At 43.3% G+C, this 20,680-nt stretch overlaps 1 protein-coding gene, 1 long non-coding RNA gene and 1 pseudogene across 2 annotated transcripts; 2 read left to right on the plus strand and 1 right to left on the minus strand.

The window, feature by feature from the left end:
• Positions 1 to 4,569: 4,569 nt before the first annotated feature.
• On the minus strand, positions 4,570 to 12,675 carry LOC136461418 (uncharacterized; annotated as a pseudogene).
• A 3,846-nt stretch (positions 12,676 to 16,521) lies between these two features.
• On the plus strand, positions 16,522 to 17,185 carry LOC136460047 (uncharacterized). The gene is made up of 3 exons (XR_010760315.1): positions 16,522 to 16,668; positions 16,757 to 16,887; positions 16,964 to 17,185. It is a non-coding gene; the product is annotated as an uncharacterized lncRNA (long non-coding RNA).
• A 782-nt stretch (positions 17,186 to 17,967) lies between these two features.
• LOC136460046 (uncharacterized) lies at positions 17,968 to 19,004 on the plus strand. The gene is made up of 3 exons (XM_066459883.1): positions 17,968 to 18,213; positions 18,292 to 18,590; positions 18,664 to 19,004. The coding sequence occupies exons 1-3, from the start codon at positions 18,131 to 18,133 to the stop codon at positions 19,002 to 19,004; spliced, it is 723 nt and encodes a 240-aa protein (XP_066315980.1). The 5' UTR covers positions 17,968 to 18,130.
• Positions 19,005 to 20,680: the final 1,676 nt, after the last annotated feature.

Consider the following 20,680-nt stretch of genomic DNA (forward strand, 5'->3'; position numbering starts at 1 on the left):
TCCTTACTACGAAATACGTGACCTAGGTGAATAGTGCATAAGTCCTGTGGATTGATTTAAGAAATGTGCAGGGACCGAACTGGAAAAGTACCGCCGCTACGCTGCGTTGGGCTACCTTGCCACGCTTGGGCCGCTCGCCCCGCTTGGGCCGGCATACTCCCACGTGGTTGGGCCGCGCTTGCTGTTCGTTTGGGCCGCCAGCCTCCTCTATGGGCCACGCGCCACGCGCCCTGGCCTGGGCCGTCGGCCGCGCGCCTTCCTGGACCGGCTTATGTCTGCGCGATTGGGCCACCGTTCACGCCGTGCCCACTAGGGCCGAACCAGATCCGCCTGCGCTGGGCCGCTTATGCATGCTATGCCGAGCTGGCCATGCCGTTATCATGGGCCGCTGGGCCGATTTGGTTGCCGCCGGTAATTTCATTTTTCTAAATGATTTTCTAATATAGGTTTCTAGTTAACTTGTAAAACCAATGTAAAATAGTAGAGGAATCCAAAAATAGTGAAACCAGTTTTGTTGAGTTCCAAAAATCATGATCTACCTATTAGTATATTTTGTTCACATAGTTTGATAATGTTCTTGGAAGCTATATAATTAATTTAAGGTATTTAATATTGTAAAAATATAAACTTGTATGAATTGTTGTGATAAATTGGTAATAATGTTTGATCTAAAATTTTTACAGTAGGCTCCTAGCAATATTAGGTACTCACTGTAATTTTTGTAGCTCCAGTATAATTAGTTTGCTATATAGATAACAATGCCCTATTTCAAAAAATGGTTAAATCAATAGAATGAAATAAAGAAACACCTTGAGTTTATATATAACTAAAATAATTGTTGGGAAATAACGTCTTATTCGACAACTTGGATACGTAGACCAGCGTTAGAGCTATCTCAGTTAGCTTGTGAGGCAGTGATCGGATTTCTAAGCATTTCAGCTATTGTTGATTATTTACATCTATGCATTTGCATCAATACATATCATATAGGTACTGATAATGGGTCAATGGGTCAATTGAAGGATGAGTGGGAATCTGAAGATAGGTGTAATGGTATTCTCTCCTAGGAGATGAATGCAATGGGCTTTCTATTCAGATGATGGTGGATGATCTAAAGATGCAGATACTAACTTTTTAATATATATCTTACCTAGGCAAGCCCCAATACATAACCCCTACTTTTTTGTAGTTTAAATTATATTTGTGCATTAAGTTTTAAGGAGTTGAATGAAATCCACTTGCATATATACATCTTATCCTATGAGTCTTACTAGTATGATAGGATCGTATAGATTGCTATGCTACAGGACTCCGGTAGAAGTCGAGTGATTGCTTGTCACTCGTGAGAGATAGGAAATATATTATTGGATTATTATCACTTGGAATATATAAAGATGGTGGAAAGGAAAATGGTGATCGGGCAGGGATATGGTTTGGGTATTGGTAGGTGTAAGAGATTGTGTCGACGTGGACGTGGGGCATGGCTTGGTTACACTATTTTCTCTGTCCGTGTCGGTTAAAGACCGATCATTGCATAAGCCATCGAGGCAAGTCACAGATTTATTATCCCGAGCATATACTTGTGTATGAGCGCTTGGAAGACTTGTTGCTCTCTTGTCGTGGGTTCTAGCTCTTTTTGGACTGACTGTCAGGGTTTTGTTTTTATGGAGGAGGTCCTTGCACTGCACTGAGTCTGGGACTTAGGGGCAGGGGCTTGGAGTCCTAGTTTAGATTGGGACCTAGGACCCTAGGATAGGAGAGTGATGGGTAGGTTCTTCTTGTACCTTGGGTACAAGCGGGGCATGTGTTTTTCGGGGTACCCTAGCTGGGGACATTTAAAAATGGCAATGGGTAAAATCAGCGCGGGTATAGGAATCACAAACCCGCACCCACGGACAATATATCTATGCTCGCGCCTGCGCTCCACTATCCGCGGGCATGTTTTGCCCATGGGCATGCCCAGCATACTCGCTAGAGACAGGCAACCTGCGCAGGCAGGGATGGTGGCATGGGTGGGAGCTTCGGAAGCAGGGAGGATGGCGGCCGTTGTCGGAGCCTCAGAGTGGGGAGGATGGTGGCCGGCAAAGGAGCCTCGGTGCGGGGAGGCCTGATGTCCGGCGACCGGCGTCAGAGGGGCGAGGCCTACCTACCAGATCCGGTGGTGGAGGCCATCGAAGGGGGAGAAGGCACTGTGCTGCTGCTAGAATCACCGCCATAGGTGGGAGTGGACCGCCGGTGCGAGCGCTAGCCACCAGCACTGAATCATAGCTAGCAGTGCTAGGATCTGGCCGCCCACCAATAGATCCGGCCGCCGCCACTGCATGCGCCCTCTCCCGCCGCATCTGTAGGTGGTGGAGGGGGAGCGGGCCATTGCCGCTTCAAGGAGGAGTGTGCGCCAGCTAGAGGGGTAGAGGAGGAGTGCACACTGGCCATAGGAGGAGCAAGCGCCGTCGGAAGAGGAGTGCGCGCCAGATCCGGCCTCCCCGGCCATGCCGCCGCTAGATCTGTCCTTCCACGCTCCACTAGGGTTGGATCCATGCCGTGGTGGAGTCACGACGTGGGAGGGGGAGGAAGGGAGAGGGAGGGAGAGGGATCCCTCCATGGTGGAGAGGAAGAGAGAGCGTGGGGGAGAGGGGAAACCTAGAAACCACCGGATCTAGGGAGGCACAACGCGCCGACGCCGATGGGGAGGCCAAGCACCGATGGGGGATGACGGATGAGTGAACTGAAACCCTAGAATCTAAAGGTTATATAGCTCTTACGCAGTGGCTCCACATGTCAGTGTGGGTTTCATGGGTTTACAGATGTGGGCATGCTCTTTTTTTACCCATTTACCTTTGCCCGTTGGGCACAACTCAATGCCCGCGTCCATGCCCACGGGCATAGGTTCGTGCCCGTATCCACGCCCACCGGGTCGGGTGCCCACGGGGTATGCGGATATTTTTTGCTCGTTGCCATATTTAGGGACATTGATTCGTGAATCGCCGCCGAGTCGGTACGGCTTGTTTCATGCCTAGCACCATAGTAAGAACTGAAAGATGAAAGATGAATTGGAAAAAGGAAATCTAATTGCTTACCACCTGTCTGAAAGTAGCACAGGTGCTTACATAGAATGGTTAGTTATTGAACCAATGCGGCTATTAATAAAAATCGAATATAAGGACGCACGCTTAGTAATGCTTCCTGCAGATGCAATAAACCTACAAGCCAGATAGGCTTGCATATCCTTGGAGTCTTTTCTTTCCTCCTATCGGGTAAGTCTTGCTGAGTACAATTGAGTACTCAGGGTTTTATTCCCCTGTTGCAGGTGATAGGTGGATGCTAGAGCTGACCCTTGTATGCAGATTCCTTCTGGTGGACTCAGAGAGGATTTTCTTTATGCTACGATCATAGTTTTTATTTATAACTCTCACTAAATGTTTTTATGAAAGTAAAGTATTACAATCTGTTGTCATAATTTACATATCAATGATTCATCATGCTATGAATAGATGTAAGCTTTATTCTCTCATTTTTTATCCTGATGGAAAATATGGATTTTCGGGTTCTCCCTCTGGTTGTGCCCGATGGAACCGAGTAATTTGGTGACCTCCCTTGAGTCCTTAGTTTCTAATGGAAGACGAGCACTCCTGGGAGGTATTAGATTAGGTGGTTCTGCCATAGGTGGTATCAGAGCGTAAATGAGGAAATAAAGCTTCAAAAACCTTTTCTAAAATAAAATTTAACAATAAATTCTTTCCAAAAGAATAGGACGTTTGCATGCGAAGTTATATAAGTAGCCCTATTACTAATGTTATGTATCTAGGATAGATGACACACTATGCCAGAAAACCTTATCAGTGACGTGTGTAGAGGGTCATCAGTGACGCGTAAAACACGCGTCACTATTCTTGCGTCTGTGATAAGGGCACATTAGTGACGCGTAAAAATGCGTCACTGATAGGAAACTATCCGTGACGCATATTTAGAACACGAGTCACTGATAACGCGAACATGCGTCACCGATAACTGTAAGACACGTCACTGATAAGGAAATAGAGTGACGCTTATTCAGAATACGCGTCACTGAAAACGGGAACACGCGTCACTGATAAATCCATATTAGCGACATGCTGTGGGAACCCACGTCACTAATAAGTCTATATCAGCGACACGTTGTGGTAACACACGTCACGAATAAGGATATATGAGTGACACATACTAAGAATATGCGTCACTAATTTGCGTCACTGATAATTTGATATTAGTGACTCATGTCTGTCTAATGTGTCACTGATAGCATATAACAAATGTACACATTGCTCATCAGAACCCCACATCGTTCACAGAACAAATATATATATATATATATATAATATATATATATAATATATATATATAAGTCATCAATATGTAACATGTTCACACGAGATAGACATCAAGTTCAACAGATTCACATTTATATCAAATGTTCACAACTTGTTCAAAATCCATCACAACTTGTTCAAAATCCATCTAAACATTGGGCTTAATTTATTTACTCACACACTACATCACTGGACTCACACTGATAATGGCAAACACACATCACTAGTCATGATAGAACTCTCCTTTCTTCTTGATGACTTGTTCCACTAAGAACCTAGCTAGCTTTTCTCTAATCATGAGCATATCGATGGGCGTCGTCAACACTTCAAATTCCTGTGTCAAGATAGAACTTTGGTAAAAAAAGAAAACATGGTATAGTACAATGTACAGGACAATATAGACAATCAATGTAAAAAATCACAGTTGCTAAGCTTGATGCAAACAATCAAGGGACATAGGAACATCCGCAGATGTGGAAATTCATTAGCAAGCAGATGGTGTTGTGCCTATGTCTATCACTGAGTAAAATATATAGGCAGCGTAAAGCATCGAGCATTCAAGCTTATGACTAAAGTAGTACTGTGCATGTTTCCACCGAAAAGAAACTGCAGAGTTTTCTTCTACATCAAGGGAATAGCCTACAAATATAGTGAAATCGCATTAAGGTTTGAAATACAACTGTTACTTAAGACTTTTTTCTGGACACGCAGGACTGTTTCCTTGAGACTGATTTGAAGATAGAATGCTGAGGCCACACAAACTTTTTCATCAAGACTATGAGCAATCGGCTAGTGCCACTATTACCGAATAATGATACTCAAATTGAAACACAAACTGGCCACTGCGACAATGGCCACACTATATCCGAGTGCTAGGAAACAAATAAACAATCAGAGAAAATAATCTATTAGCTAGCTGCATGCTCCTAATCCAATCACTAAACTACCTGGAGCATAAGGAGGTTCAGCTGCAAAAGCACAGAGCTGGCACATGCTCCTCCACCCTCATCAGATCACTCCCCAAAATGAAAAGACAGGTAGCAATACAAATAAAGCCTCCACCTTTTCTCTTCTCTTGAGATAGAAAAAGACAGGTAGCAGAACAAGTACCATGGGCTAAAAACTATACTAGGACATGACATAGTCACACACACTCAAACAACCATGGGCCATTATATTTGCACATCCAAAGTTTAGATATGAATACCTCAGAGTATTCCAAGTTTGTCTTTCTCATAGCTAAAAACAAGTGGTGTGCAGCATACCAGCCAGATGACTTAGCAGAAGATTGTTGAAGGCACTGTGACAAATATATATAGAACACAATAATTTGAAAATGGAAGTTGAACACAGTACTTAATATACTAGAGGCACAATATTGACTTTTATTTTTGGAAGCACTTACCGCATATTTAAAAGCGTGTTTCAATGGGTGTGGTCTGTCTTTCAGCTTGTTTGTGTGTCTTGCAAAAGCCCTACATGTAAGAGTACAACACACACATATATATGGCTCATTATGTTGGTTCAATGATATTGGCACTTATGAAACAAGTCAATAGTAGGTAAGCAAACAACTCACTCGTCAATCAACAGTTTTAGCACGCTAAAATCATGGTTTTCAGATCTGTTGGAATCAAGGTATATGACCTTATTCCACTTTTGAATTATTACCACGATGATCCAATGATCACCAGCTAAGCCACCAGAGTTGTAGGCAAACATTATGTAGTCATTCTTGGTATACTTGGTGAAGGCTTTTTGTACATACTGTAGAACTTTGTCTCTATCAAATGTTATGTTGTCCAGTGACATCACTTGTGGATCTAGAAAGCCCACATGAATGTACTTAGCCTTAGCTTCCACAACCAGTGATCTAAAAATAAGAAAGAACATGTAAACAACATGAGTACATAAACCAAAAGGGATATGCCTAGAGAAAATGAGTATAGAACAGCCGATGAACTGCAAGCATATGTATCTGGGTCAGCTACTTCAACCAGCTTAATTGCATTTTATCTGGGTCAGCTAGAATACACATGATGCAGAGCATGAAAATTGAAGTTTAACGTCTGTACTCTGTACCTCAACTCATGCAAGGTAAACCAAGCACAAAATTGATGTTTATGTTTAGTTTTATTCTAGAAGCACTCTAAACATGTTCAAAAGTTGACATGTTCAAAAGCTGACATGTTCAAAAGCGGTTCTGCAAAAATAGCAACTGGCAATAAACAAAGGCACAATAGCAGCTATCAAAACAGAACTGTATAAACAAGACCTAGTAGGTTCTGTAAAGGACCAAAGTAATAGTATCAGTAACCGGATAAAAGCTGCTGGCCAACATAGTTATTTTGTTTGCCAGAACAGTTAAACCCACCTACAAACAATCTACTTTAACTCTGCCACTACCAATTGTCCCTGAACTACTATGTGTTAAAGGTAATTGGTTTGTCTATGCTGAAGCCAACCAGTTTAGCTGTTAACTGGAGATTAATAGTGTGGAACAAAATTCGGCAAAAAACTGATGTCAGGTGGTCACTCAGACAATAATCAAAATACAGTCAGTGAACCAAACCAAATTCAACATGAAGTTAACAGAGCAACGCAAAGGTTGAGTTGAAAGAGCATATCTTTTATTCATGTTTATCAGTTATGTAGGATCTCTGGTCATACAACACATGGAAAAACTTGAAACTTTTGGCATGCTCACACTCAACCTTAGAAATAGAAATACTACAATGGGTGAGAAAAAAAACCTATCATGCCCAAGCCCAATCTATGCCTGGATGGCGTGTAGCGTGCAGCAGCAGCAGGGGAGATATACCATCGGAACAGAAAAGCTGACATGTTCAAAAGCTATAGCTCAAATACTATGCCCTTACATATGTACCAAAAAAGCCCTGAAACTAAATTTCACATCCTCTCTTTTCTCGCTTATTCGGTTATTTCTTTTGAGAATATGGAGTACCTCTTTAGACAAAATATGATCCAAACACGGTGGAATCAAATTCCACCAATCTGAGCTCTTGTGCAGCCTAGTAATTTCTTGAGAGAAATTCATGGATAAAGTTAGGGGCACATAACTAATAGAAAATGTTCTGCTCATAGTACATTATATATATATATACCTTCTATCTTTGCCTGATTGTTATACATTTTAGTTACCAAATACTCTATATGGAGATGGCTAGATACAAATGTAGGTATGATATAGATAGTTTTCATAATGACATAGGTGGATGATTTATTTATTAGATGGTTACTTTAAATGTAAGGAGAACTACTATCAGCTATGACCTTATTTCTGTTCTTCTACCATGGGGTAACAAAAGTAAAGAACACAGATTTGTTTGGAGGTACTTACAATATCCAGCATTGAAGAAGAGAGGCATCCAATGCCCCAAATTGGAAGAGGTCATACAGAAAATTGTATCTCAAGCCTGACTTTGAAATTTGATGAGTTCAGCATATAAATACCCCTGAACCTAACCACTATCCCATGCTTATTGTTGACGCAATCTTTCATGTAATGAGCATGAAGAGCAGTACATCCAGGTCCTACCGCCTTGAGGTCCATTGCTAGGAGAAATGGGTGGCCACATTTGTACTTATCAATCCATTTTTGCTGCTATGGTTGTTTTAGACTCTGTCCAACAGCCTTACTAGCCAACTTTTTATTTATGGCTGCCTTTTCACTCTCTCCAGCAGCCTTACTAGCCCCTTTGGGTTGCTTGGGTGGCCTTGCACCGCTTCCAACAGCCTCAGTTCCCACTTTTGGCTGCGTGGGCAGCTTAGTGCACTCCTTCTTTGTGCTGTTTGGATTTTTTGAAGGGTTGGCTGTATTATGCTCCTTTGGCACACTCTTTGTTGCATCAGATGTGGCCGGAGATTGATGATTTGAAGGAGTTGAATTGGCTCCATAAAGTAGCTTTGTAGAAATAATAGCATTAGTGCCCTTCGAAACACTCTTGGCACTCTTTGTGGTCTCATCTGGTTGAGATTGGGTTGGCTGGGTCTCATGTGTTTGTTTCACTAGAATCCAATCCCTTCTCCACTGTATCCTCTATAGTAGAGCTTCTCTAAGTGTTTTGATATCATCATTAGGGGGCAGCTGCAGCACATAATCCTCATAACCCTGATGTACACATTCCACTTGGACTATTGCATAATCATAATCTATTTGGACTGATTCTAGCACAAACTCCTTTGGGAACACCCGACCCTCTGCAACCATAGGTCGATAGTTTCCAAGGTTCACTACCAAGGAACATTGGGTTGGCTCTTCAAGAAGATCAATAGTATCTGGAGCAACTGAATTGGGCCCCAACTCCAAGTCATTTGGAACAGCGTTGGAGGTAGAGGCACAACTGCTCCTTCGTCTGTAGGCAGGACTAGGGGTCCTAGAAGGTGGTGGTCTTACCAACAAGCCTTTGTCTACAAGATAGGACATGACATCCTGTGTGACCTTGCTGGTAACCTCTTTCGTGACCTTAGCCGTCACTTCTTGTGTGACTTGAGCTGTAACTTCTTGTCTAACTTGAGCTGCTATCACTTCCACATCCACATCTACTGCACCAGACCTCTTTCTTTTTCTATACATGCCAGAACACCCAGGCCAACCATGCTTCCAGCCAGTGTAACTTGAAACAGCGCGCACGCGGCCTGGCTGTTCAGGGCCCAAACATGCAGTTAGCACATCATTCTCCCTGACCCAAGTGATGCCTGAAGATTCTGCGGCTGATTGCTTCTCTTTAATGTCTTCAGAGATTTTTTGTGTTGAATCCTGTTTCCAGATGATCTCAGCTTTATCTTCTGATACCTCAAGCTTACTCCTTGCTCGCAGAAACCTCATAGGGCGGCCTTCAGGGTAGTCATCCCATGGGTTAGGGATGCCTTTCTTGACTAACTCTGCATCCTCCACCTCCCACTTTTTCTCTTTCCCATCATACCCTACAGAGCCCAGACAATGGTTGTGCACATTTTGTTGCCGAAGCATTTTGTATTTCTCACTTTTCACTATTTCTTCTGGGGACTTCTTCAATACCTCAAATTCTGCCCAATCTTCAGGTTGAATGTAGGGGTGCTTCTGAAAGGGACTGAGGTTTTTCTCGATAAAATCGGTCACTAGCCTGTTTTTGTGGGTTCTCCAACTCTTAGATATCACCTTCATTATATACTTAAGCCCCTCAGTCTTCATTGTATCTGGGAACTTCAAGTAGGGCATGACATGTTTATTAAACAATTCCCATTTCCTCTCATCAGTAAGGTTTTTGAATGATGGCATAACTAAGGATAGCTGTTGTCTAGCAATCAAATGAGCAAGCAATCGCAATCTTTGTTGTTGTTTCACCTCAATTGGCTTCCCATCTGGATGTATCTCTGTGACCTCGATCATGTCAGTAGGCCACTTAGATGCTGTCTTTGGTTTTTGGGGTCGACGCATAGGCTTAGGCACAGACTGCTGCTGCTCATCATCAACGGGTGATTCTACTTCCTCAGAAACAGTTTGTGTCCCCGCTTCGTCGTCACCACTTGATGAAGAATCCATGGAAGACACCTATCAATCAAATTCGAGAAAGATGTGGTTTAGCAAATTGCAGAAGACCAAATTTAGATGCTAGAAATATGCTAAACACTTGAAATGACTGTGGGTGGTGATAGCTTACCATTTTGATGTGGAACTTGAAATGACCAAGGAGGAGGCCCAACTCTTCCCGCCGCCGGCAAAGCCACTGTGGCTACCCTGCGCGTCCTCTTGCGTCTTACTCGTGAATGGGAGAGTCGAGGGCGGGAGAGGCGGTGGCGCATGGGAGAGGCGCGCCGAGAGATGCGGCGGCGCACGGGAGAGATGCGGGGCTGCGGGGACTTGGGGACTGAATTTGGGCCTGCTGGTTTCTGACCCAAACAAAATAGAACGATTGGTGAAAAGCAAGCAAGCAAGCACCTGGCCATCCTTGAGGACGCCTCTATAAACCCACAAAGGATGATTGGCATTGGACCAAGCTTGTGTTCTTCCTGGTAAGCCTCAATATACTGAAGGATCTTACATACCTGCTAATTACACCAATAAATATTTATGAATAATATTGCAAACATTATGCTTAGATGTAAAAAAGAACAGTGTTTCTACCTCTGCTCTACTAAAAGGAGAGCACTGAACCTCGATATGCAAAGCACCACAAATAGCCATTTGCAAGTATGGAGTTTCCTCAGCATTTGCAAAGCACCTATAGCAGTGCAAGCATGCCAGTACAATCAAACACCTTTTTTGTGAATTATCCAACATACATATTTTGGTGCAAGTGACTAGTTTAGATAAGCATTACTTTTTTGAGAACCTAACACTGTAATATCTCTTGCGTACCTTCAATAGATAAGCATTACTTTCTCTTGCGTACTTGCCAATTTCGGTGGCCTTTTGCAACGGTGGCCTCTTCTACATGACCATGTCGTAAGTATGAAGTTTCCTCACTCTCGAGAATCATAGGGAGGGTCCAATCACCAAAAGGAGGGACTTCATCAAATTGATTGTACTCTTCCTCCTCCACAGCATCTTCAACTCCGACAACCCGTTTTTTACCGGGGAGAACTACAAGGCGTTTCTTGTTTTGCGTGTCGAGCACATAAAAGACTTGTGAAACCTGAGCTGCAAGTACGAATGGTTCATCCTTGTACCCAACCTATTCAAACTCACTCGTGCATTTGCATGGTCCTTGCTTTTCCCCTTGGTGTTCAAGAGTGTTCCAAGTAAGCTCCCACAAACATTCTTTGTCACATGCATGACATCGATGCTGTGGCGAACTGCTAAGTCTTTCCAATAGGGTAGCTCCCATAGAATGGACTTCTTCTTCCACCTCTTATCAGTGACTTCTTCCTCCTTGCGCTTTCTCTTTCCAAGGGCACTCTTTTTTTTCTTCCCCAACGTAACATTGACATCCTTTACCTGGTCATAGACATCGTGCCCAGTGAAATGCCTCAGAGTAGATCCCTTCTCAATTGTGCCATCAAACTGGCGTTTCATGAGCCGGTAAGGATGGGATCGGCTAAATAAACGGCAATGTCTTATGTACACCCTCTTCTTCGAGTTGTTCAGCCAAAGACTCTCGGTATCATCTAAGCACTGAAAGTAATCTTTCTCTCCTTTGGACTGCCCAGACAAGCAATGATGTCCCGGAACATCGGTGATGCTAGTTAACACCATTGCATGCAACTTGAATGACTCTCTCTTGAACCCATCATATACCTTGACACCGTCTGACCAGAGCGTCTTGAGCTCATCGACAACCAGCCTCAGATACACGTCGATGTCATTCCCTGGCTGATGCGGACCCGAGATCAAAAGTGGCATCATCATGTATTTCCTCCTGTTACACAGCCACGATGGAATGTTGTAGATCGATAACAACACAGGCCAGACACTGTGCGAGCTGCTCCTATTACCGAACGGGTTCATGCCATCTGTGCTTAGTGCAAAGCGAATGTTTCTTGGCTCATCTTTAAAAGATGCATACTTGGAGTCGATGACGCGCCACTGAATAGCATCTACTGGATGCCGTAGGTAACCATCATTCTTGCGTCCCTCCTTGTGCCAACTCAACAACTGCGCGTCCTTGGCAGTTGCAAACAAACGCTTCAGGCGAGGGATTATAGGGAAGTACCATACCACCTTCCAAGGAGCTCCATGCCTCTTGTCCTCATCACCCCCGTCATTTCTTCGTTTGTATCGAGAGACTCCACACTCGGGGCATTCGGTTAGTTTTTCGTTTTCTTTACCATGGTACAGTATACAGTCATTCTTGCAGGCATCGATTTTCTCAACCTCCAATCCCATAGGGCAAACAATCTGCTTGGCCTCATATGTGGTCTTGGGTAACTCATTCCCCTCAGGCAACATGTCCTCTAATCGATGTAGCAATGCATCGAAGCTCCGATCAGTCCAATGATATGTCGCCTTCAACTGGAGAAGCGTGAGAGTAGCAAACAACTTTGAATACTTTGCCTTGCAGCTCTGATGGAGAGGAGTCCTCATGTCTGCCATCAACCTCTTCAGCTTCTTCATCTCCGCCTCAGTGTACTCATCAAAGCCCATGGCATCACGCACCATCTCCTCAAGGTCCTGTAACTTCTGGGCATAATTGGCACTGATATCTACTAGCTTGTCATCGGTGAGATTCGGGATGCAAAAGGGTCCTTCCTCATTGTCCTGACCAGCACCATGAGTTCCATCATCCTGACGTAGGTCACCAGAGAATCCTTGGTCCATACAACCAGCTTGCAAGTCTTGATCATTAACTCCTTCTCCATGCTTGTTCCAACATCTGTAGTGATCCATGAATCCTCGGAGGATCAGGTGGGCATGGAGTGTTAATGAACTCGAGAACTACTTCTTATTCTCACAATCAATGCATGGACACCACATAGTTGTCTTGTGTCGATTCAACATATCCGCCTCTGTAGCTCTTATGAATAATTTTAGACCATTTAAGTACTGAGCACATGCACGGTTGCGAAGAGACATCTAGCTCCGATCCTCCATATCTACAAAAGTATGAAAACAAATGAAATCAACTAATCCTTGCATGAAAATCCTATAAATTACTTGAATAGTAAATTTACTATTGCATCAGTGTGACACTCCAAAGAAAAAGATATGACTAGCCAAAGCTCTATGAAAAACAAGTTGCACTAAAGTAGTGTTGACACAAAATGTAACACTGTGCCTCACACACAGCAAGCTGAAAAGCGTAGCTTCAATCGGGTTCCCGGGTGCTTCGTTATCCGGAAGCGTGCCAGTCAGTTTGACCTGAAAAACTAACAAGGGACAAAATAATTAAATGTCAAACCGGAACATGTCGGGTAATACCAGACAGTTCCACATATACGGCCCTGAAGCCACTTACAACGACATACAGCTATAGAGAGCTGTCTGCCAATGAGTTCATAAACCGTTCAGCTAATGATAAGATAAATGCACGTGGAGATCTGATTGCCGAATATACGTGCATGGGAAGACATGTTTGAACAAGTGAAATTAATTATGAGTTAATGCATAACCAAGCTCGGCAATCTAGCCGAGTTGGGGTCCATGAAGCAGGAACGTGCAAATAAATACATTCAAACTAATCTAAAACCTGCATCTGCCGCACGACACCTAGTTTCGTCAAAGCTTAAACGTAATTAAAATACACGAACCCACGACATGTGACAATCTAGATCAAAATAACTCAGCCATTACGAGCGTATTATCTATTTGCGAAGGTAATACGAAAATAATGATCATTGAAGCGCGAATAAAACCATAAGAGAGGGCCGAACAATATTGATCTAGATCGGGCAGAAGTGTGTTACAAATATATAAAATATTTAAAACATGCAACACTGGATAACTTAATGAATCTATTTAGATTTGCCATATCTAATAGAGCCGATAACTATCTTGCTTTCACTAAGCGTATTGAACAAACGCCTGCCGCACGGTATTTACTCATAAGCAAAGCATAAGCAAAGACTTCTTGATTGTCAAGCAAAGATCCGCCGCACGATCATTGAAAACAAACAAGACTGCTTGCATCACGTCTAAATCCACCGCATGATACTAGACATGATAACAAGGTTGTCGGAACTTACGGAGGTCGACGGATCGATGACTCCTCTCGAAGAACTCGACGACACGACAAAAGGACTCGAAAGTTGGCACGGGGCCGGTTGTATTGATTTTGGTTGTGAACCCCTATTACATTGGTCGAGGGTCAATATTTATACCCTGGACAAAACACGAGTCCTAGAGGACTACGATTTACAAAGGAACCTTTAAATAAACTTGGAAACTCGCGATTCCTTACCCTAAACTTTTAGAGTCCTTTACTATTACAACTTTCACCTTTTCGATCGGCCTTGCCTGCCATCTTCTGTCTTTCCCGAATGGAATCACCGCTTTCTGGAATAACCGACCGCAATGCATTTAGCCGACCGCTTGCTTTGTTTGCCGAATACCCTTCTTCCCGCATGTGGGTCTACATGTCATCTTCCAGAATCGACCAAAATCCAGTGTTAACACATGCCCCCTCAATTTCGGGATAAAAGTTGTTTTATTCTGAAATTGACCACAAGCTCTTTCATCCCCCTAGGTCATCACCGTTCAAAACCGCAGCCGCTGCCCCAAAACTCAAGCTTTCAGCGCAACCTCGGACCTCCTTCAAATCTTCAATGGCGACCCAGGATGAAATCCCAGAGGTAAACTTTACTTATATTCGGCAACTTTCATCTTATTCTCCCGCTCCCTTTTTGATTTACTCCCCTCTGATTTCAATCATCTTCTAAAGGAATACAAGAGCCAGATTTTGATCCCCTATGCTGCCAATCCCGACTCCTATTTCCTCGGCCCAATGGGAAATCCTGACGCTTCTGAAATTATTGAGAAGGAAACCCAAAGAATTCCTTTCAAGTCTGGGGTTACCTCATCAAACCGATGGCCAAACACGTTCAAGAATTGGCCATTTCCCCCAATCACCGGATGGCGTAACTGGTACAGGAGAATGCTGGAGAAAAGCAGCAGCCACTGGGAGAGTCAAGACATCAGTCATTGTCTGGAGTTATCTTTAGCAGAGACACCCAGGAATGATTCCCTTCTGATAGCAGCTTCTCACTTTTGGTCTGACGCTATCAATGCCTTTATCTTTGGTCATGGTATTATGACCATCACTCTAGCCGATGTATTCATGATGACTGGCTTGAATGTGTCATTGCCAGTATATCCTTACAAGTACAAGAGCAAAAGTAATCAAAGAGCCGTCAGCTCTGGATGTGGATGGGTCAAACATATTCAGAACTACATGAATGCATCTGGCGCCGTCTCTGACAAAGAGTTGAAAGCCTTCATGAATATGTGGCTATGCAGATTCATCTTCTGTGGAAAATCCAATGAACCGACCCTGAATCATATGGTAATGGCTGAAGACTTAGCTGCAGGCACTCAGATTCCACTAGGCAAATATCTCTTAGGGTCTGCTTATCATCTGATGCATCAGATTACTCTCCAGATGCGCCAAGGTGGAGAAATCTCTTGTGTGAATGGTCCCTGGTGGCTAATTCAAATGTGGCTTCAACTATATATGCATCAGATAACCTCTGTGAGCCTCTCCAATCTAAGTTTTCCTTCAGTCAACTATGCTGAAGGCAACACAGCAAAGGTCAAGGCTTGTCAGACTTATGGGGAAGCAGCATCATCCATAAACATTGACTTAGACATCGGTCACTTCTTCAAGCTATTTTTCAAAGGATTCGGCAATGTGCTCTGGTTTCCTTACAGAGAAAATGAAGATCTGACTTTGCCCTGCAAGTTTAGCTATGAAACTGGTTGTTCAGGCCAAGAATCCACAGAGATTTTCAACTCCTTTATCAAACCTTGCACTCTGCCAGCCGAATTTCATCATGGGAGGTTAGTGCAGTCCACCTATGAATTCTACTATCCAAATATGGTGGCCAGACAATTAGGATGCGGCCAACTGCCTCCAAGATTCCTCTTCTCAACAATCATAAAGTCAAGGGAAGTAATAACAGAAAGAATGGAAGCCAAGAAGATCTTTGAATTAGGATGGGAATTGCCAACATATGAACCATCCCCATTTGGGCTAATAGATGTTGCTCATCCCTTCTTCATCTCTTGGTGGCAAGAATGGCATGCTCATATCTTCAATATGTCAGTTCATTCTTTATGCAAAAACTTGCAACCTGACTTTGCTTCTGATAGCGAGGTAATTTCATTATGCTCATCATTTCTTGCATCCTGAATCCACTTCTTATTTTAAAATCTGGTTATGCACAGGATCTTGAGTTTACTCCCCCAGCCAAAGCAATCCAGTACTATTCGGCTGGTCCCAAGCCTGCTCTGGGGTTTGACGCTCCAAACTTAAAGGAATTCATGAAAGCTCCTGTAACTTTGGATTCAGCACCTTTAAAGGCACTCATGAAAACTCCTGCTACTTCAGCTGCTGCATCCTCAAGAGGAAAAAGCAAAAGGAAAACATCTGACAATTTTCTCTTACCCAAGAAACCAAGGACCAAGAAAGCCAGATTACCTCCTAAGGCATGAATCTTTTATTTTCTTATCAGGTTAACAACCTCATTTAGCAGTAAACCTGACCACCTCTATATTTATTGCTTTCATTGCAGCCACAAGTCGAAATCCCCACACTGGGCAATACCTCAGCGCCTGCAGAACCAACCCCTGAAGTTTCTACTGAAGATGAAGAAATTCATGATAGCGAAATTTCAGAGACTCATGAAGCCGAAGGTTCAAAGGTTCATAAACCCGATGAGACTATAGGTAGCATTGTTCAACCAATTCTCTTTTTCTTTCTTTTTAATAACATCTATTCTCTTATGCTCATTATCATTTACTTCACTAAAAATAGATGAAATCTTAGATGAACTGGCAAGGGAAACTTCTCCTGATCAAGCCCCAGACCTGCCTCTTCTGAACCTTCAATCAAGTTCTCCAGCAAGCCAGGGTATAATCCATCTTGATGATCAATCAGCCCAACAGGTAATGCCTTGTCTCACACTGTATTTTAGCAAAATTACCCAATCGGCTAACACCTTCTTTCTTTTCTTTTCCTTAGAAGAACATCACTAAACCGACCACCAGCTACTCCTTCTCAATTGAGGACTACATCATTGAGAAAGGTGAAGAGATCACTTCCCATCAAACCTTATCGCTGGAAAATCAGGCTCGGCTAAAAGAGGTGATCATTCTGCTAAACAAGGATACCATCAGTCTGGTTCAGGATGCAGACCAGATAAAAGACCTCCTTGAACTCATTGATCAAGATATCCCCTCTGCTCTCAAGGCTCCCCTGGAATCTGCAGCCCATCTTGATGACCATTTTGCTATGGTGAGAAGGGCAACCAAAAATACATCCTCGAGGACCGCTCTGCAGAAGGATAGATCTTTGAAAAAGCTGGAGATTAAAGATCTTCATTCTCATATCCAGTCTACGAGAAATTCCTTGGCAACCTTGGAGCCTGAACTGAAAGCCATGGAGGATGAAAAAAGCAGACTAGAAGCTCAACTAGCCGAACTGAATGCCAAAATTCAGTCTCACAGGGCCCATATGACTAACTTGCCGAAGAACATAGAAGCAGCTTCATTAAAAATAGCTTCGATCATCAAAGAAGATCAGCAGATCAAAACTAAATTGTCCAGCATCCAAAGTTCTGAAGATGAAGATCAAAAAGTACTAGATAATGTTAGCCGAATCAGGACTGAGGCTATAGAGGCAATCAATCATCTTCTGAACCAGTAAACATTGTTTTTGTAACAAACTTGAGTGTGATATCTTCTTTCCCTTGATTAATCAGCTTTATGCTTACTTATTTTTTATTCATTTGAAAGCAATCGGCCCCTTTCCCTTAAATTACTCGATTAGAATGTAGCCGATCGTCTCCATTCTTCCGATAGCCGAACGAATCCAATTCAAATATTGTGAGGGTATAACCGAACAATGTTGGTTCCAACAAACCAAGGAGATATTCGAGCGACGTTCAACTTAACCCATGCCTGGCCCAGCCCAGTAACGGCCCAGCCGAAAGGGAAAAACCCTACTCCGCCGTTCGGGATTCTCGCTCCATAACCCCGTGGAATTCGCCACGATCTTTCGCTTCGGCTTATAAATAGACCTTTCCATTAGCCTTCATCGCTATCTTTGCCTTAGCGTTCTCACACCCGTCTCCTCCACTTCCTTCGTTCGATTTATTCCAGAAGAAAACCCTAACTTCCATCAAAGCAAATGACGAACAGTGGCAATCGTGGTAAGCGTCCTGCCGATGGAGAAGCTGAAGGAAGCAGAGCATCGCGCTGCCGGCGTCGTGGGTATGATTCGGCTCTTTGCCCCCTTTGCAATTTCCTTGTTCATCTCTTAATTTTGACTTTCCCTTCCTCATTTATCAGGATAAGGGTCATCAGCTCCAGCCAATACCATCTCCTTCCTCCGGTGACGGCAGCTCAACCGGGAACTCCATCATCCGGCTCCTCCGGGTCTCCCAGCTCCTCAAGCTCTTACCATTCCAATCCCTGGGGTTCGGCAGAACCAGTAGATGCACACCATCCCTACTCTCACGAGGAGGCGCTCAAGTTTCGCCAGGAGAGGGACGAAGCCCGGGAGGAGCTAGGCGACGTCTCCAAGAAGTTCGGCATCGATCAAGCCGAATGGGAGGACCAGCGGAAGCAATTCTGCGACGCCATCACCGGTTTGTTATCTTCATTTAGTTTTATCATCCTGACTCCCTTTGCTTGCCGACCCATTTCTTCTTTTCTGCCCAGCTCTTTCCGCGGAGAATGACCGCTTGAAGACGGCGGCGAACAAGATTGCCGACAAGGTGAATGCCCAGGGGGAGACGTCCGAGGCACGCCTTGATGCTGTGGACGGCCGCATTGATCAGGCCGTCATCCAAGGTGTGCACCTCGGTGCTTCTCTCGGGCTGGCGGCAATGACCTCCCAAACCAACGAGGATTACTCATCCCAGCCAGTTGGCTTCGTTGGAGGACGCCCGGACGAAGTCGACGACATCGATGAGCGTCTGGAGGCCTACGACGATCATGCTGCTGCCCTTGCCGAAATCACAAACCCCCAATCCGTCCTCAACAAGTTATTTGAGGAGTAGTTTGTATTAGGATGAACTTTATAAATAATCTCATCCTTTGGAATAATATTTACTTCTTTGACTCTTTTCGGTAAAATTCCACTTGCAACTGTCAGAAAAATGCCGAAAACAACCCATTTTTGGATAAACATTCTTGTGCTAGAGGCGATGCAAACTGCATCGGCTATTTTGTGCTAAAGGCGATATGAACGATATCGGCTATTCTCAGTCTTGCATCTGATTTTTAGGCTAAAGGCGATATGAACAATATCGGCTATTCTCTTTGTCGGTTTTTTCTGATCTACATTTATGAACCAACCTCAACACTGGGGTAGTATTTCTTAAGAAATCTTCCATTGATAGCTCTGGTAAACTCCTCCCCAAATAAAGTCTTCAATATGTATGCATTGCCAGGTACACATTCTACTATTCGGAAAGGACCTTCCCAATTTGGAGACCATTTGCCGAACGCTCTATCCTTTGTTCCAACTGGCAATATAGTTTTCCAAACCAAATCCCCTTCTGCGAATTGCTTCAGCCTAACCCTTTTGTTATAATACCTGGCAACGCGCATTTTATTTTTCTCAATATTTTCCAATGCCTTGAGACGAATTAAATGTAAATCTTCCAATTCATCCATCATCAGATTCTTATAATCTTCTTTTGCCAACTCTTTCTGTAACACAACTCGCCTTGAATCTAACCGTAATTCCCATGGTAGTACAGCATGATGCCCATAAACCAATTCATAGGGAGACGTTTGAGTGGACCCATGACAAGCCATTCGGTAAGCCCACAGTGCTTCATTAAGAACCAAGTGCCATTTCCTTGGTTTTTCATCAATCTTCTTCTGGATAATTTTAATCATAATCTTATTTGATGCTTCTGCCTGACCATTAGCTTGGGCATAATAAGGAGAAGAATTATACAACTTAATCCCCATATCTTTGGCAAAATCACAGAATTCTGAAGAAGTAAACTGAGTTCCTTGATCAGTTGTTATAGTTTGAGGAATCCCGAATCTGTGAATTATATGTTCCTTAACAAAACTGATCATATTCTCTGACGTTACCTTCTTCAAAGGAATAGCTTCAACCCACTTGGTGAAATAATCCGTGGCCAAGAGTACAAACTTGTGTCCCTTATTAGAAGGAGGATTGATCTGACCAATTAAATCTATACCCCATCCTCTAAATGGCCAAGGCTTGATTATAGGATTCATAACAGACGCTGGAACTTTTTGAATATTGCCGAATTTCTGACAATTGTGACACCCTTTGTAATATTCAAAACAATCTTCCAACATAGTTGGCCAAAAATAACCAGCTCTCCTAATTATCCACTTCATCCGATAAGCTGACTGATGTGCACCACACAATCCTTCGTGAACCTCATACATCACTTTCTTGGCCTCTTCTTGACTTAAGCATTTGAGCAATACTCCATCGATGGACTTATAATATAACTGATCATCCAGAAACACAAACTTGAGAGCTTTGTACCTGAGTTTTCGGGAAACCTTTTGAGATGGATTTTTCAGATAATTGGTAACTTCGTATCTCCAATCACCATCTACTGGATCAGTATTTAAAACATCTCCCTCCATAGCAAAAACTTCCCGATTCTCTCGATATCCAGAAGCAGCTTGAGCTAACTTATTTGCTTCTTCATTGTACTCTCTAGGGATATGATGCAAG

The sequence above is a fragment of the Miscanthus floridulus genome, chromosome 6 (assembly GCF_019320115.1).
Source record: "Miscanthus floridulus cultivar M001 chromosome 6, ASM1932011v1, whole genome shotgun sequence".
NCBI classification, from domain to species: domain Eukaryota; kingdom Viridiplantae; phylum Streptophyta; class Magnoliopsida; order Poales; family Poaceae; genus Miscanthus; species Miscanthus floridulus.

Bases quoted from the DNA above. Each gene is read 5' to 3' on its own strand.
- LOC136460046 (XM_066459883.1), top strand. From the start codon at position 18,131: ATGACGAACAGTGGCAATCGTGGTAAGCGTCCTGCCGATGGAGAAGCT. The intron at 18,214-18,291 runs GTATGATTCGGC...CTCATTTATCAG, and splicing joins TCGCGCTGCCGGCGTCGTGG to GATAAGGGTCATCAGCTCCA. The intron at 18,591-18,663 runs GTTTGTTATCTT...TTTTCTGCCCAG, and splicing joins ATTCTGCGACGCCATCACCG to CTCTTTCCGCGGAGAATGAC.